This window comes from Sorex araneus, chromosome 1 (genome assembly GCF_027595985.1).
Source record: "Sorex araneus isolate mSorAra2 chromosome 1, mSorAra2.pri, whole genome shotgun sequence".
NCBI lineage: Eukaryota > Metazoa > Chordata > Mammalia > Eulipotyphla > Soricidae > Sorex > Sorex araneus.
Genome location: NC_073302.1, coordinates 359,545,053 through 359,561,018, shown reverse-complemented (window position 1 = coordinate 359,561,018; position 15,966 = coordinate 359,545,053). Strand labels below are relative to the sequence as shown.

Here is a 15,966-nt window from a genome sequence, read left to right as displayed (position 1 = left end):
AGTCACAGTCAGTCATTCTATTGCTCATTGATTTGCTCGAGTGGGCACAAGTAACATTTCACTGTGAGACTTATTGTTACTGTTTTTGGCATATCAAATATACCACGGGTAGCTTGCCAGGCTCTGCCATGCAGACACGATACTCTCAGTAGCTTGCCAGGCTCTCCGAGAGGGGCGGAGGAATTGAACACAAGTTGACCACATGCAAGGTGAATGCCCTACCGCTGTGCTATCACTCCAGCCCCTCTGAGCAGTAAAACACACACACACACACATATTCTGATATGTATATATCAGAATGTATATTCTAATATATATATAATATATATATATATATATATATCAGAACACATTCTTGCATTTTTACCTGAGCAAAGCTGAGGAAGAGTCTACTGGGTATGATGAAGCAAGAACCAAAGGAGGAAATGTCAACTCCAAGGAGGCAGCACTAAGTCAGGAAAGTTGGTGTCCTAAAGCTCTCGGTAGGGGACCAACACCCTCCATATAGAAAGAGATGTGACCAAACATCCCCATGAGCTAATGGGGAATTTTAACCCATGACTCATGCCGGGGTGGGGTCTGAAGCTGCAGGGGATGCCACCCCACACCACGCCATATCATCAGCCAGATTGCACATTTCCTGAAAGTAATCAAGTCAGAAACTGGCTTCTTGGCAGCTGCCTCTGGTGGAAAAATGACTGCCAAAATCCAAAATGAGGATGAGTTCAACAATTTAATTCTGCATGGAAAACGCAATCCATTAAATGGAATCTGACAAGGCCATAATCTCATCCATAGCCAAGGGTGTTGGCTCAATACATTACTTTTCTGCACTCTGGAACATATTCTTAGTAAGCTATGTATAGAATCTGAAAAGACTTTGCCAAAGCCCAAATAAGTCCATTTTACATGGGGAAAGAAGCTCATCAAACCCCCAGTGATTCCCTAGGGAGTGAGCAGACTATTCTTCCAAATGCAAAATGACAAAAACCTGGCTACTCAATCTATGTCCCGAAATGACCAAATGCAGTGGCGAACCTCAGAATTTCTAGCACTGTTCAAAGATGTGAGGCCAGTGGCCAGCCTCACTTACAAGGTACTTATGTGTTTATTTTCCTGACTGGGGGGCTCATCTCACCACCCAGTAACAAAAAGAATGAGGTACAAAAGATTCACCTGTCCCAATGAAGGATTTTGCAAACTTGGGAAAGGAATGAGGGGCAGTGCCAAACACTAGCCCACCTGGTTCCCAACAACAGGCCCCCGATGCCAGAGGTGATGTTTGACTGCTACCAAATTGGAAAATGAGGAAACTAAGGATAAAAATCCTGACTAAACCACATTTGCACACTCCTTCCTGTGGCATTCAAACCCCATGCCTCCCTGCTCAGGGTGGAGTTTAGGTCACCTGGAGCCTATTAGAACTCAGGCCTACAGGCTGCAACTCATCCCCTACTGTACCAGAGCCGCATGAAATAGGATACCCAAGGAATTCATTCAGATATAAAGTTTGAGATGGGAATATTAAAAATATATATCTGGGTGAGTGAAAGAGAACAGGGTCAATATCACAGGGAAAATGTCAAACGCCAATAATGCAGTGTTTCTCAACGTGTCCCCGACTGTGTCCCCCTTCCAACCTTGGTTCCTTCCTGTGGCCCCTTGTTCTATCAGCTGTCCTCTTGTCTCGTGGCATGGATCCCTATTTATTGATTTTTTACCCGTGAAACCCTCCCAACCTCAGCTTGGAACATCCTGAGGACTCACAGGGGACCATCTGACCCCTAGTGGACCCAAGCACACTCTTTTACTGTACCAATAACAAACACAAAGCACAAAAGTCAAGATGATGTGGTGACAACAGTAGGTTATGGACTTATCTACTGGGATTAGAGTCAGGTGGAGCAAACTGAGATCTCCAGATCTGTCAGCTACAGGGTGTTGCTTTTTTGTTTGCTTGGGGACTACAATTGGCTATGCACTCAGAGATGACTTGTAGCAAGCTCAGGGGACTATATAGGGTGCCAAGGATTAAGCCCAAGTGGGCTGTGTGCAAGGCAAGCACCCTACCTACTATACCATCACTCCATCCCCTGTAGGGTAATTTAGATAAGGAACATGATCGCTTGGAATCTCTTTCCTAACTTGTAGAGCTGGGACAATAAAATTGACCTTACTGGGGCGGTAGCTCAAAGGTGTGGAGAGCATGACTTGCAGGTACAAAGATCCAATAGCATCTGAATCATTCAGATATCATCTTAACATCATCAGGAGAGGTCTCCACAAGTCCTATCGAGGACTCCCAAAATCAGTTAAATGCAAATCAGTTAAAGGAGTCAGAGAAATAGAATAGCAGGTAAGGTGCTTGCCTTGCACACAGCTAACCCAGCTATGATCCCTGGCACTGCATATGGTCTTCCAAGCACCACCAAGCTCTGAGCACTGCTCAATGTGACCCAGAAACCATTATAGCACTGTAGCACTGTTGTCCCATTGTTCACTGATTTGCTTGAGCAGGCACCAGTAATGTCTCTATTGTGAGATTGTTGTTACTGTTTTTTGGCATATCGAATATGCCATGGGTAGCTTGCCAGGCTCTGCCGTGCAGGTAAGATACTCTCAGCAGCTTGCTGGACTCTCCAAGAGGGATGGAGAAATCGAACCCGGGTTGGTGGCTGCATGCAAGGCAAACTCCCTACCCACTGTGCTATCGTTCCAGTCCCAGAAACCACATGATAACAAAACAGTTGAAATTCAGTTAAAAATTAAATAATACCTGGCAAGGATTTAGGGGCATCTACCTATGTAAATGATCCTGCATTTCCTGGGTCTAGCAGATGCTCAATAAACACTGGTTTCCTTGACCCTGGGTGCAATGTGGGCTGGATCTCATCTTTGCAAACGTGCTCCCCAGAGGCTGAGGAGAGCAAGGCGCTTCTCAACAGCCAACTCTTTCTTGTTCTCTTGGGTCCTCTAGTGGCAGGTACTGAGATTCCTGACAGCTTATTTGAGTCAGTGCTTGTCTGAGTCAGTGTACATTTCTCTTGAAGAAAATCCTACAGGGATCAAACCCAGGTGAGCCGCTTGCAAGGCAAGTGTTCCTTGCAAGGAACAAGGAGCACAGGCAATCGGGAGTGAAGCTGCCAAGAGTGTCCACTTTCCAGGCACTGCCATTTTTTCACTCGGTTGTGGTTCCACTTTCCTCTTTTCAAAAGTCTCAGGTTTTGAAAGCCTGCCAGAGGCCTAGTGAGCTCTCAGAGCCCACAGCTTTGCACTTGGAGCCACAAGACCCACTTTGGATCCTATTTACTCTGTGTTCACACTCAGAGGCACATGAAGTTTCCAGTGGGGCCAGAGCGGAGAGGTGAGTTTGATTTTCCATGCACATTCCATGGCCAGCCCCTGACTTGTCTGTTCTCGAATCTATTCTCTCCTGTAATCCGCCCAAATCCTGGCAAGTAGGACTCTGTATCTCTCTTTCTCAAAAATTTTGAAAAAGCTGAGACCAAATTGCAACAAGCAACCTGCTCAGTTTTACACAGCAAAAATATTTTAGAGTTCTAAGGGATATTAGATTCCATCTAGTAGATCCAGGTCCATTGGAAATGTCAGAAAGACACATTCTAGGACCTGCCCAGCCCTGAGGTGAGTCCAAAACTAAATCTTAGCAGGTGGCTGTCAGGCTGTCAGTTTGAGAACCACTGTTTACCCCTAAGCCCAACCTCATCCACCCCTCAGAGATGACAGTTAAGAGAAGTTCAGTGACAGAAAACAATTTGCACTTACTGGTAATAAAACTGACAGGCAATCCCAGTATAGTCACTCGCTGATATTCAGTGATCCTACCTGGATATCTTAAAAGGTTTCTTTCATGGGGAGAAAAGATTGAAATCCATAGTATAACAGGGGAAAAAACTGCTATTTTCCAGCAATTGGAAATAAGAAAGTATTGGGAAACTTCTCAAATAATGGCATTTCTTTCCAAAGAATGCTAAATCAGCTACCCCAAGACATGGAACTTCTGCCTCACCACTGTCCAGCAAACAGGAGGCTGAGAGGGGAGAGAGCAGGAAATACAGATCAGAGATGACATCCCCGTAGATCTCAACTATCAACCCTCAGAAAGGAGCACCTCCCATTTTCCAAACTTTAGTTCTTGGGGTTAGGGAGATAATTTCACTGCTAGGACACAAGCACAGCATGTGCAGTTTAATGAGTTTAATGCCAGCACTGCATAACCCCACCCCACAAGTACTGTGGAGTGGGGTTATGATGTCCTTGAAGCTCAGCAGGGTCAACCACTGAATTATCAGCTCACCACTACCAGCTGATCGCCAGGAATGCCCATGAGCCCCTCCAAGCACAGCTGAGTGGAGTGGGGTGAAGACTGGGAGCTATAAAAAAAACTCTCTATGTCAAACTCTCACTTCTCCTTCACCCTCTGGCATTATGGCAAACTGAGTGCTGGACACCAATGGCAACCCTAGCATATCCTCAGCAGCCCAGTTAGAAAAGAAACATTATTTATGTGTATCATAAGCAAGACTTTTCATATGAGTTTATAGATAACAAATAATACCCAGCATCTGATCAAGATTAAGGACCTGAAGTCTACCCAAGCAACACCTTGCTTCTGCCCTTGGTGACCACTAATCTACAGGCAACTGCCCATATTAGTTTCTATTTGAATTTAGTCAGAACTACAGACACATGCTTATGGAATAGCATTCTTCATCTCTAACGTAGAAATTAGGGGCCGGGACATGGTACAGCAGACAGGACACTTGCCTGGCAAGCAGCTCACCCAGGTTTGATCCCTGATACCCCATATGGTCACCAGGAGTGATCCCTGAGAGCAGACCCAAGAGGAAATCCTGAAGAATAATACCCTCACCCCAAGTAAATAAAACAGAAATTACCTTCAGGCTTGGGATCCTGCCTGGTAATTTAAAAATAATTATTATAACAAAGAGTCTGAAAGGGATTTTTGAAATTTTGGTGAAGGAGGGGATACCTACTACTTATTAATAAAAAACTTCTTTTTATCTTTGGGAATAGAGAATGAAATTTACTTTTAGGTAGATTCCAAATGCTTTCCAAGTGTGAACAAGAGAAAAAGAAGGGGAGAACCAAAGTCATTGCTTACCCCATGTCAGTCAGCACTAATACACCGATAGAGGATTTATGAGGACAGATGATACTAATTTATAACAATCATGTGCTCCTCTCAAACAAGATATTGGCACATAACACGAAGATCAAATAAAGTTCATGGCCATAATGCAGTACTCTACTGCAGAATACCAGAGGAATGAAAAGAAATGGGATGGTCATAATGGGTGGGGTTGGTGGACAAGTTGTTCTTTTCATAAAAGCACACCACTCTTCACATGTTCACTGAAAGCAACAATGAATCTGGTGGAAGGCGTAAGCGTGAGACAACTTTATGTGGAGACTCCACGGAGACAACGAGGAGAGAACACACTGACCAAGAAAGCCAACACCCTCCCCTTTCCCACCACAGCCACTGGCAGGAAACCAAACATTCACAGAATGCATGCTGCTATATTCAAGTGGGTCTTCTTGGATTTAAAACCTCTGAGCAGAGTAACCAAACCCTTACCAGAAAAAATAGAGGCATTTTGCTTTTCAATTCTTGTTTCACCACTGCATCAGACACTGTTTAAGGAAATCCAAACCCCTGCTCATGGCTTCTTCTTAGACCTTGTTTCTAATTTTTAGTCTTGACTAAAAACTCTTCACACAATGAAATGACTTTTCTAAGAAATTACACATGTCACCTGGATGCAAAATAGAGCACATTTGTCAAATATATTTCAGGAACCTGGGAGCCACCTGAAATGTTTAGAGGAGGAAGAAAGCAAAGTTTATGCATTCTGCCAGGCATGTGAAGACTATAGAAGCTCATAATGGAAAGACAACGAAAAGAAGTAAAACTAAGATAAAAGTGAGAACAGAGGACAGCAGGATGGCAACACCTTAATCTCTATTCCCGTATTAACATATACTTCACCTGTGAGTTTGAAAGATACATTCAGACAAAAAAATAAGTTTTTTATATACATCCATAACCAGGCTGATTTTTGAGTACTAAAAAGAAGATAAAGGCCAAAGTTATAATAAGTGACAGCAAAACTCAATAACTAGTAGCCTTTGTAGGAAGGTGCAAGATTAGTAGAGGGACAGGGAGAGAACAAACAACCACCTGGGAAAGCACATAAGCTTTCCAAGCAGCTCTCACCTCACTTACAACTAGAAATCTGCCCCTAGTCAGAACCTCCTCCAGTAAGAGACTCAAAGATGAGAGGCACAAAGCTGAATTAATTCCTACCACATGCAAGTCCTCTGTATACTTATCTATGCGTCATCCATCTCTAAGGCAAAAGACTCATTAATCCAATTTAAATTACTAATAACAGTAAATCCTTTGCCTTCATATGTAAATGTCAATACCAACTAAATACCAACAACGACTTAAGTACTGATATGATCTTCACTACATTCAAAAAATCCAGCCAAAAGTCCAGTTAGTAGTATTCCAACACGACTTCATCAATTCTAATTTACTTGGTAGGGGGGAAATAAGGTCGTTTGCTGGTCACAATGATTCATCAAACTGAACTGAAATAACTCCACAAACAAGAAAAGAAGGAACAAACTCAGTTGCAATCCACCGAACCTGAATGATGTCTTCACCAAGGCTTCTGGGCTATCCAGTTGAGGCAATTCATCAGCTAGGATTTCCTCTGGTGGACGAGGATCATTGACAATTGTTGGTCGTGGTTTCTCCTTGACATTGCCTGTGAGTCCATCAATGAGGGAATTCCACAGACAGTTCTGCGACTTAGACCCTGTGGCAAGAGGAAACAAAACGTGTGCAGGTGAACTACCAACCAAGTCCTGCTTACCCAGTTCAGGATCTAAAAGCATAGAAGAAAATTTTACATAGTTTTTAATGATCTCTTCCAATATCAGAGAACTCCAGAAAATATGAATTGGTACCTTATGGTATAATCAGAACATATTTTTATTCATACACAGAAATAAACTGACACTGAATATTTTGACTCATAGTTGGACATTAGATACATGTCCTAGAAATATCTAAGATATCAGAGAATATATTTTAGAAATATTAAAAATATATGTTAACTGAAGCACTATTCACAATAACCAAAATCTAGAAACAGTCCAAGTACTCAAGAACAGATGTCTGGGCTGGAGCAATAGCCCAGCAGGTAGGGCATTTGCCTTGCACACAGCTGACCTGGGGTTGAATCCCAGCATCCCATATGGTCCCCTGAGCACCATCAGGAATAATTCCTGAGTACAAAGCCAGGAGTAAACCCTGTGCATCTCTGGGTGTGACCCAAAAAGCAAAAAAATAAAATAAAAATTAAAAGTGCCTTTTTTTGAAAGAAAGAAAGAAAGAAAGAAAGAAAGAAAGAAAGAAAGAAAGAAAGAAAGAAAGAAAGAAAGAAAGAAAGAAAGAAAGAAAGAAACGATGGCACACCTACACAGTAGGATACTACTCGTCTTTAAGAAAGATGAAACAATGCAATTTGCTGCCATGTGGATGGATCTACAGAGGACTATCCTGAACAAAGTTCTGCAGGAAAGGAACAGACACAGAATGTCTCTCTCAGGTGTGGGATATAAAAAAAAACATATTGGAGGAATAACAAATATCCAATGGCAACAGAAACTGAGAACTGGTCTTCAGCAGAAAGCTCTCCACAGAGAGGGGAGAGAGGAAGGCATAGGATGGGGGCAGAGGACACTGGGACAATGATGGAGGGAAGCTGACTGAGCTATTAATATGTGTATTCGCAATGGGTGGTCTTTGAGATGAGTGCTTCTGCAAGCAAACACTGAACAGAAGGCACCAACACCGTAGTCAGCAGCTCAAAGTCAGGCACTTACCCCACAGGCCTTTTCTGTAAGAACTAGACCGAAAACTACTGTTAGGCTCTTTCTTCTGCTGGATCAAAACCCAAGTAAATTCCACTACCTGGTTACTGATACTCTATTAAAAAAAATGCAGACATGGTAGATGAACACCAAGACAGTCTGGAAGCTGAACTGGTGTCACTGCAAAAGCAGGGCCTACTGAGCCAGGTCATCCAGATCAATATTATTTATCCTTGATAAGATGTGATGCAATAGCACTACACATCTGTGCACAAAACACATAATCCCAGTGTAGTAAGCATGTTTCTAGCTAGCGTAAATTTGTCTTACATGCATATCTCAGCACATCCCAGATCATCACGCACAACCTGTTCACACACTTAAGTCATCTTACATTGGTCTCCATTTCTCCTCATTATCTCCAGCCAGCCCAAACCAATCAGAGTCGACACCTCCAACCAACTCTTAACAAACCTTCACACACAATAAAGAGACCTCAGGAGCATCCCTAAACTGTCACCACAGGTATCTGTGTATCAAGAAACAACTTTTAGTAACCATCATGGACCCTATTGAAATGCCCCACATTCAAAATACTTTTATGGCAATCAAGAAAAAAAGTTACGCATATTATAGCAGAAAACAGACCCCCTACAACCCCTAAAATACAAATTATTTTTTTAAGCCCTAAACATATATCTTAATAAGATCTGGGCCTATTAATGAAGGTCTGGTTCTGTGTTAACAAAGGTCTGTTCTATGTTAACTAAGGCCTGGTTCTAGGGAAAATAACAGTATCAGCAGCCTGCTTCCTTAAATTTGATCTAAATGAAGATCTTACAGTAAATTCTCTGCCATTTCCCTTCATTCTTTCATTTATTCATTCAGTATACACATATTGAATTCCCTTCAAATGTCAGCTTTAATTCTAGGCCCTAGAAATAAGAAGATGATTTTTCACCATCTCATTCCCTAAGGTATCACTCAACCCATAAGCCATCACATTCAATAGGGTAATACACTGTATCAAAGGGCTCACCTACTCTGCCCCAGATTTGAGGCAAAGCTACTCAGAGAATATGATTTGGATTCAAAGTGGGAACAAATATTTTGATAAGTGGGGTACTGAGAGAACAGTTAGCACCAACCCAATCAATGCAAAGGTTCAGAGGGAAAACAAAGAAGTTTGTTCAAGCTAGAACAGAGTAAGATCACAGATAAAGGACAAAAATAAGTGGTCAAGGCTTGTCTGGGTCAACTGCTAAGTTCAATAAATAAAATGCTGATTATTTTGGAATTTCTCCTGGAAGCAAAAAGAGAACCAAGGATATTTTTTTCTTGTTAGGTCACATCTGGTGATGCACGGGGGTTCCTCCTGGCTCTGCATTCAGGAATTACTCTTGGCGGTGCTTGGGAAACCATATGGGATGCTGCAAATTGAACCCAGGTTGGCTGCATGAAAGGCAAATGCCCTACTGGCTGTGCTATCGCTCCAGCCCCCCAAGTATTTTTTTAAGTACAGTTGTGTTAATATGACCAAGTCTTACACGCGTATATAAATCACTAATTTTAGGTATACATGAATTAATAAATTACATTCATGTCAAAGCACCAATGAATTTATGCTTTTCAACATTTTTCAACATTTTAAAGACAGTGTATCACAGAGCCAAGTGACCTAAGCCATGAGGGGTCCCAAATGTGATAACATCTCTCAGAGTTCTAGCAACAGCTAAAAGGATACATTGCAACTTTGTTTTTGTTTTGTTTTGCTTTTTGTTTTTTTGGATCACAACCGGCTACGCACGGGGGTTACTCCTGGCTCATGCACTCAGGAATTACTCCTGGCGGTGCTCAGGGGACCATATGGGATGCTGGGAATCGAACCCGGGTTGGCTGCATGCAAGGCAAACGCCCTACCGGCTGTGCTATCGCTCCAGCCCCACATTGCAATTTTGAAAGAAGACAGTGGCAGAAGCTACAGTTTTCTCAACATTAATTCCCATCTCACTTTTTACTTATAAAGAAACTAGAAAACAACAGGCTCAATTTTTACAGTCTTCCTGAATGCTATTGATGGTGGACACTCCTGAGGCTAGTGTCAATTTCTAAATTTAAAAGCAAAGAATCAATAGAAGAAATAGATTTTTGCCCCTTTAAACTTAGCCTTTTCAGGGCAGAAGCAATAGTACAGCAAGTAGGGGCTTGCCTTGCACGTGACCAGCGCAAGAGGCACCACAGATGGTCCCCTGAGCCCCACCAGGAGTAATTCCTGAGTGCAGAGTCAGGAGTGAGCCCTAAGTATCACTGGTGTGACCTAAAAACAAAACAATAAATAGAATTTAAGCCATTAAAATATGATCTACACACATAAATACTGCTATATACGTTATTTAATGTACAGATAATTCTTGATATATGATTCCTAGTTGGCTTGCAATAATTGTGTGTACTTTTCCCCTCCATTCTTTAATTACAAAGATAATACTTCTAAAGATTTATGATGATACTTTGGAGGACAAAACACTAGCTACTTTTCCCAGTCAGCATTCTAACACCTATCCATTTACAAGTTTTATTATAATTTAAAAATTTTATTATAATAAATTAATTTATTATAATCAAAACTATAAACCTTATGTTATAAAGAAAACTATAGCAATTGGATATATATTGTACCCAATATGTATATTGAATTAAAACTACAAAAAAACATAAAAAGTGGAAGACAAAAGTAGAAAAATACAAAGAAAACAAATACAAAATAGTAATGAATATAAATATTGGTGCACTCATATCAATAATGACTTAGAATATCAATTATATAAATATACCAATCAACAGAAATTTTCATAATAGATAAAAAAGCAAAAACCAACTATGGTTGCTTACAAGTAATACACTTTCTGATTTTTTAAAAATTTGAATATAATAAACATATCACACGTAAGTTTCAGATATACAATGCAATTATTTCATCTTTTCTTTTCTTTTTTTTTTTTTTTGCTTTTTGGGTCATACCCGGCAATTCGCAGGGGTTATTCCTGGATCTGCATTCAGGAATCACCCCTGGCAGTGCTCAGGGGACCATATGGGGTGCTGGGACTCGAATCCGGGTCGGCTCATGCAAGGCAAATGCCCTACCCGCTGTGCTATCACTCCAGTCCCTCATTTTTTCTTATATATTTTTGTTTTACAGTATTTTTCTTGAAGCATATCTGACATATAACAGTATATTAGAACCCTACTTTAAATATAAAAACAGATAAATTTTAAATAAATGGAGAAAAATATACCTTGCTAACAATAATCAAAAGAAAACGAAGTTCAGACAATTAAGACAGAACTCATTAAGTTCAGACAGAACTGTATTATCTAAACTATATTAAGTTCAGACAGATTAAACAGCAAAAGCAAGGAAATTTATCAGGGATAAAGAAATGTATTGGATAATGATAAAAGGTTAAATATCCAAGAAGATATAATGGTACTTAATATGTATATGCCTAGAAACAGATCGCCAAACTACATGAGACAAAGCTAATAGAATTGGAAGAAAAAATATATGAATCTGTAACTGAAGACTTATAGGCCGCTCTCTCATAGTGGACATATGTAAACAGGCAGAGAAGCAGTGAAACCACAGTTGAACTCAATCACACTATCAATGTGTTTGAATTGGGTTACAAAGTAGTCTATTAAATTAGATCTTTTTATCATAGACTCAATTTGTAGATATGACATTAGAATTGAAGATCTATACATGATCTATAAATAATCAATCTTTTCTCCTTATTAGCATATTGGTTATAGTTCTGTTTTCACTTTTTAGTAGTTAACCTGGAGTTCAAAACATACATTCAGAATTAACCCAACATCACTTTCAAATAGCATTAGGGGACAGTCCTTCAAAAATTAGAAATTGAGTTTCCATATGACCCAGCAATACCACTTCTGGGAATATATCCTGAGGATGCAAAAAAGCACAGTAGAAATGACATCTGTACCTGTATATTCATTGCAGCACTGTTCACAATAGCCAAAATATGGAAACAACCCGAGTGTCCTAAAACAGATGACTGGTTTAAGAAACTTTGGTACATCTACACAAAAATGGAATACTATGCAGCTGTTAGGAAAGATGAAGTCATGAAATTTGCTTATAAATGGATAAACAAGGAGAGTATCATGCCAAGTGAAATGAGTCAGAAAGAGACAGACATAGAGGGACTGCACTCATTTGTGGAGTATAAAATAACATCACATGAGGCTCACATCCAAGGACAGTAGATACAAGGGCCAGGGGGATTGTCCAATAGCTGGAAAACTGCTTCATGAGCGGAGGGGATAAGACAGATGGAATAGAGAAGGGATCACTAAGAAAATGATGGCTGGAGGAACCAGCTGGGATGAGAGATGCATGCTGAAAGTAGATAATGGACCAAACATGATGATCTCTCAGTGTCTGTGTTGCAAGCCATACTGCCCAAAAGTAGAGAGAGAGTATGGGGAATATTATCTGCCATAGAGGCAGAGGGAGGGTGGGAAAGGCGGAGGTATACCCGGGATATTGGTGGTAGAGAATGTGCACTGGTGGAGGGATGGGTGTTTGATCATTGTGAGATTGTAACCCAGACATGAAAGCTTGTAAATATCTCACGATGATTCAATAAAATTTTTTTTAAAAAAAAGCATTAGGGGCCGCAGCAATAGTAAAGTGGTTATGACGTTTGCTTTGTATGCAGCCGACCCAGGTTGGATCCCCGGCAATTCATATGGTTCCCCTGAGCACCACCAGGAGTAATTCCTGAGTGCAGGGCCAGGAGAAACCCCTGAGCATTGCCAGGTGTGATCCAAAAGAGCCCCCCCCCAAAAAAAAAGTCAAGTAGCATCAAACCTCTTCACAGGTAGTGTATCTTATAATAATAGAACAATATCAAATCCTTCATCCTGTCCCTGGTATCAAAGAAATCACTCATTTCTCATACATATACATTATAAGTTATATATGTTATATAGTTATATGTTCTCTATATAAGCATAAATATGTAATATATGTTCTACAGTTATAATATAAATGTAGTTGAATAATTACTGGTACTACAGTTTTAAATAAATTTTTACCTGCTAGGTTTTTTGTTTGTGGGCTACACATGGTAATAGTTAGGTTTGCTCCTGGCTCTGAACTCAGCGAGCACTCCTTGATGGAACTCAGGGGACCTTCTGAGGCACCAGGATCATACCCAAGTCAGACACCTGTAAGGCAAGCTCCCTACTCATTGTACTATCTCTCCAGCCCCTTCACCTATTAATAAAGAAAAAGTAAATGATTTTATATTAATTCACCTATTTCTTCTTCAAATAAATTTGTTTTTACCTGAGGTTTTTTCTTTAGCACTGAAAATGCTTATTTAACATTTCTGGAATAGCAGGTTCTACTGCCAACACATCTTCTCAATTTCCATCAAGAAAGTCCTTATTCACTCAAGATAGATAATATTTACCTTTCAGGGTACAAAGATATATAGATTGGTCGAATTTTTCTCTCATAGCTTTTAATACTTTATTCCATTCACTTGATTCCATAGTTTTGGAGAAGCTGGATGTAATGTTTATCTTTGTTACTCTTTATATATACATATGTGTGTGTCTGACTGTCTGTCCTTGGTTTCTTTTAAAGGTTTTTATCTTTAATTTTCTATGATTTTAAAATAATATACTTATCTTGGTTGGTGTTCTCTGAGCTTCCCTGATCTATGATTTGTTGTCTGATATTAATTTAAAGAAATTTTCTGTAAAAAATGCAAATGCGTGCGTGTTGTGTTGTTCACAGGCTCTTAGGGTAGCGCTCTCTCTCTCTCACTCTCTTGCCGCTCGAGTTCAGTGCTCTCAGCCACTGTGTATGGACCAGATAGGGATGGCTCCTCCTTGTGCTCTACTTCTGTGTGTGATGCTGTGCTCTCTTCTGTCTGTCTCTCTAACTCTGTCTCTGTCTCTGTAGTCTCTCTTCTGGTCTCTTCCGACCTCTGTCTCTGCTTCTGTGTCTTCTCTCTTCTGTGTCTTCTCTCCTCTGTGTCTTCTCTCTCTGCTTCTGTGTCTTCTCCCCCTACTTCTCTTACAGTCTTAGTTTTTATAGCAATCACGTAGGGTGTTGACACAAAGGTGGGTTGAACATTAACAAATTAACAAAGAGGGGTAAGACCACTCCTCCAGGAGATTAACAAAATGTCATCTAAGGAGATTACTCCAAATTACTAGGAGATCGCTCAAGGGTGGGATCCAAATAAGGGTGTGTCACTTCTTCTTTCCTCAGCTAGTAATCCACTTAAATAATTGTAGTAAATCTACTTCAAATATTTCTAGCAATGTCATTCTGTATAAGCACAGTAAGAGATGTATCAGACTTAAAGTTTGGTTCTTCCTGAGGACATTCACTATGTATTCCAGACCACAGTCCTCAGGTCAGGTTAGTCTTCCTAACCCCAGGAGGGTCCTAGTCTCATCATTATTCTTGAATCATGGCAGCATTTGTCTATGACCATGCTCTCAACTTATAGTTGAGTATTGTGGTGCTTTGGCCTGGCCCATTTCGATGCCAGAGTAGCTCACAGCTTGCCCTGGGTCCATTCCGTCCCTGGTCGGGACCCTACTTTTGGGTGCCAAGAACTAAGGGCAACTGAGTTGAGAAAGCAGATGCCCTAGAGTAAATATTAATGGAGTCAATCAGCTCCCAAGTTACAAAGCATAATATTAACTATCTTCCTGTGTCCATACAGAAAGGACATTGCTTTAAGGTAAACAAAGTTCCCTGCAGCAAGGCTAAAAGGAAAAACCCACTATTATCCTACAATTTTCATCATTATTGTTTCAAAAACTTCTTCTATTAATTTCTTTCTTTTCCTTCTGGTTCTTATTATGCATGTTATAACTTTTACAGTTGTATCACAGTCCTTAAATGGTCTGTTATTTCTTTTTTTATGTCCTGTAATAAAGGAACATTGTATTTTTTGTTGCTTTTTAGTTTGAGGAGTCTGATCACATATCTTCTAACTTGAGATTCTTCCATTAACCATACACTAATAATTCCATCAAAGGCTTCTTCACTTATGCTATGGTATGTGTGCCTGAGTGTTTAATTTATACTTTTTAAATTTATGATTGTTTTAATACTTTTTTTAAATGCTTCCACCTATTTATATTGCCCACCTGTTCATGCATGTTGTCTACTCTATCCAACAGTCAAGCATAATGACCCATTGTTTTAAGTATCTGGTTTGACCATTTCAACCTGCCTGAAATATCTAGTATTGATCTCGCTCAGTTTCTTAAAGCTGTTTTTTACCTTTAGGTATGCTTCAAAACTTTTTTCTTGATGGTCAGACATGCTGTACTGAGTAGATGAAACTGTCATAAATGGCTTTATGAACTGTGTAAATGCAGGGGTAAGGTGGAAAGAAAGTGAAATCCTTTGACTAGTCTATCTTAAAGTAATCCTGTGCTTCTGCAATGAATTTCACGAATATGTTTCAAAGGTTTTCTTTCCCCCTTAGGGCAGTTGCACGGGTGGGTATTTCCATCCTCCTCACCTCAGATACCATCTCAGTGGCTTACACACTAGCGACTAATTTCCCCAGAGGTAGACCATGCTCCAGAGTATTTCAGAATGATTCCTTTCCCCTTCCCCCAGACAGATCCAGGTACTGTCTTCACTATTTACTGTGGTGGCCTGGTTGAGCTCCTGGAGGCAAATTTTATTATTTATGGGGGCATCCAGTATGATTGGGAGCCCTGGAGACTTCCAGAACAGTCCACAATGAGTCCTCCAAAATTCAGCAATCACACCTCATGTTCTCTTTCCCTAGCACTGGATCTTGAAGCAGTTTCCCCTTATCATTTTTACTCCAGAAGGCAGTAATTTCCACAATTCAGCTCTCAATCTCAATCCCAACCTGGGGAAAGCAGTTTCCTTGAAGTCTCCCCTCTCTTGCCAATCCACGAAGTCTTGATTTTTTTCCTCTCTATTCAGTGTTTGAC

General features: G+C 40.4%; 1 protein-coding gene across 5 annotated transcripts in view; it reads right to left on the bottom strand.

Annotated features, from left to right (window-relative positions):
• The window catches only part of PDE1C (phosphodiesterase 1C), a 645,533-nt gene that overhangs the window by 377,192 nt on the left and 252,375 nt on the right, over positions 1 to 15,966 (bottom strand). For all 5 annotated transcript variants that reach the window (XM_055138682.1, XM_055138699.1, XM_055138691.1 and 2 more), the window contains one exon: positions 6,701 to 6,872. In XM_055138682.1, the coding sequence (XP_054994657.1) occupies positions 6,701 to 6,872 (172 nt within the window). The remainder of the gene's footprint in view (positions 1 to 6,700; positions 6,873 to 15,966) is intronic.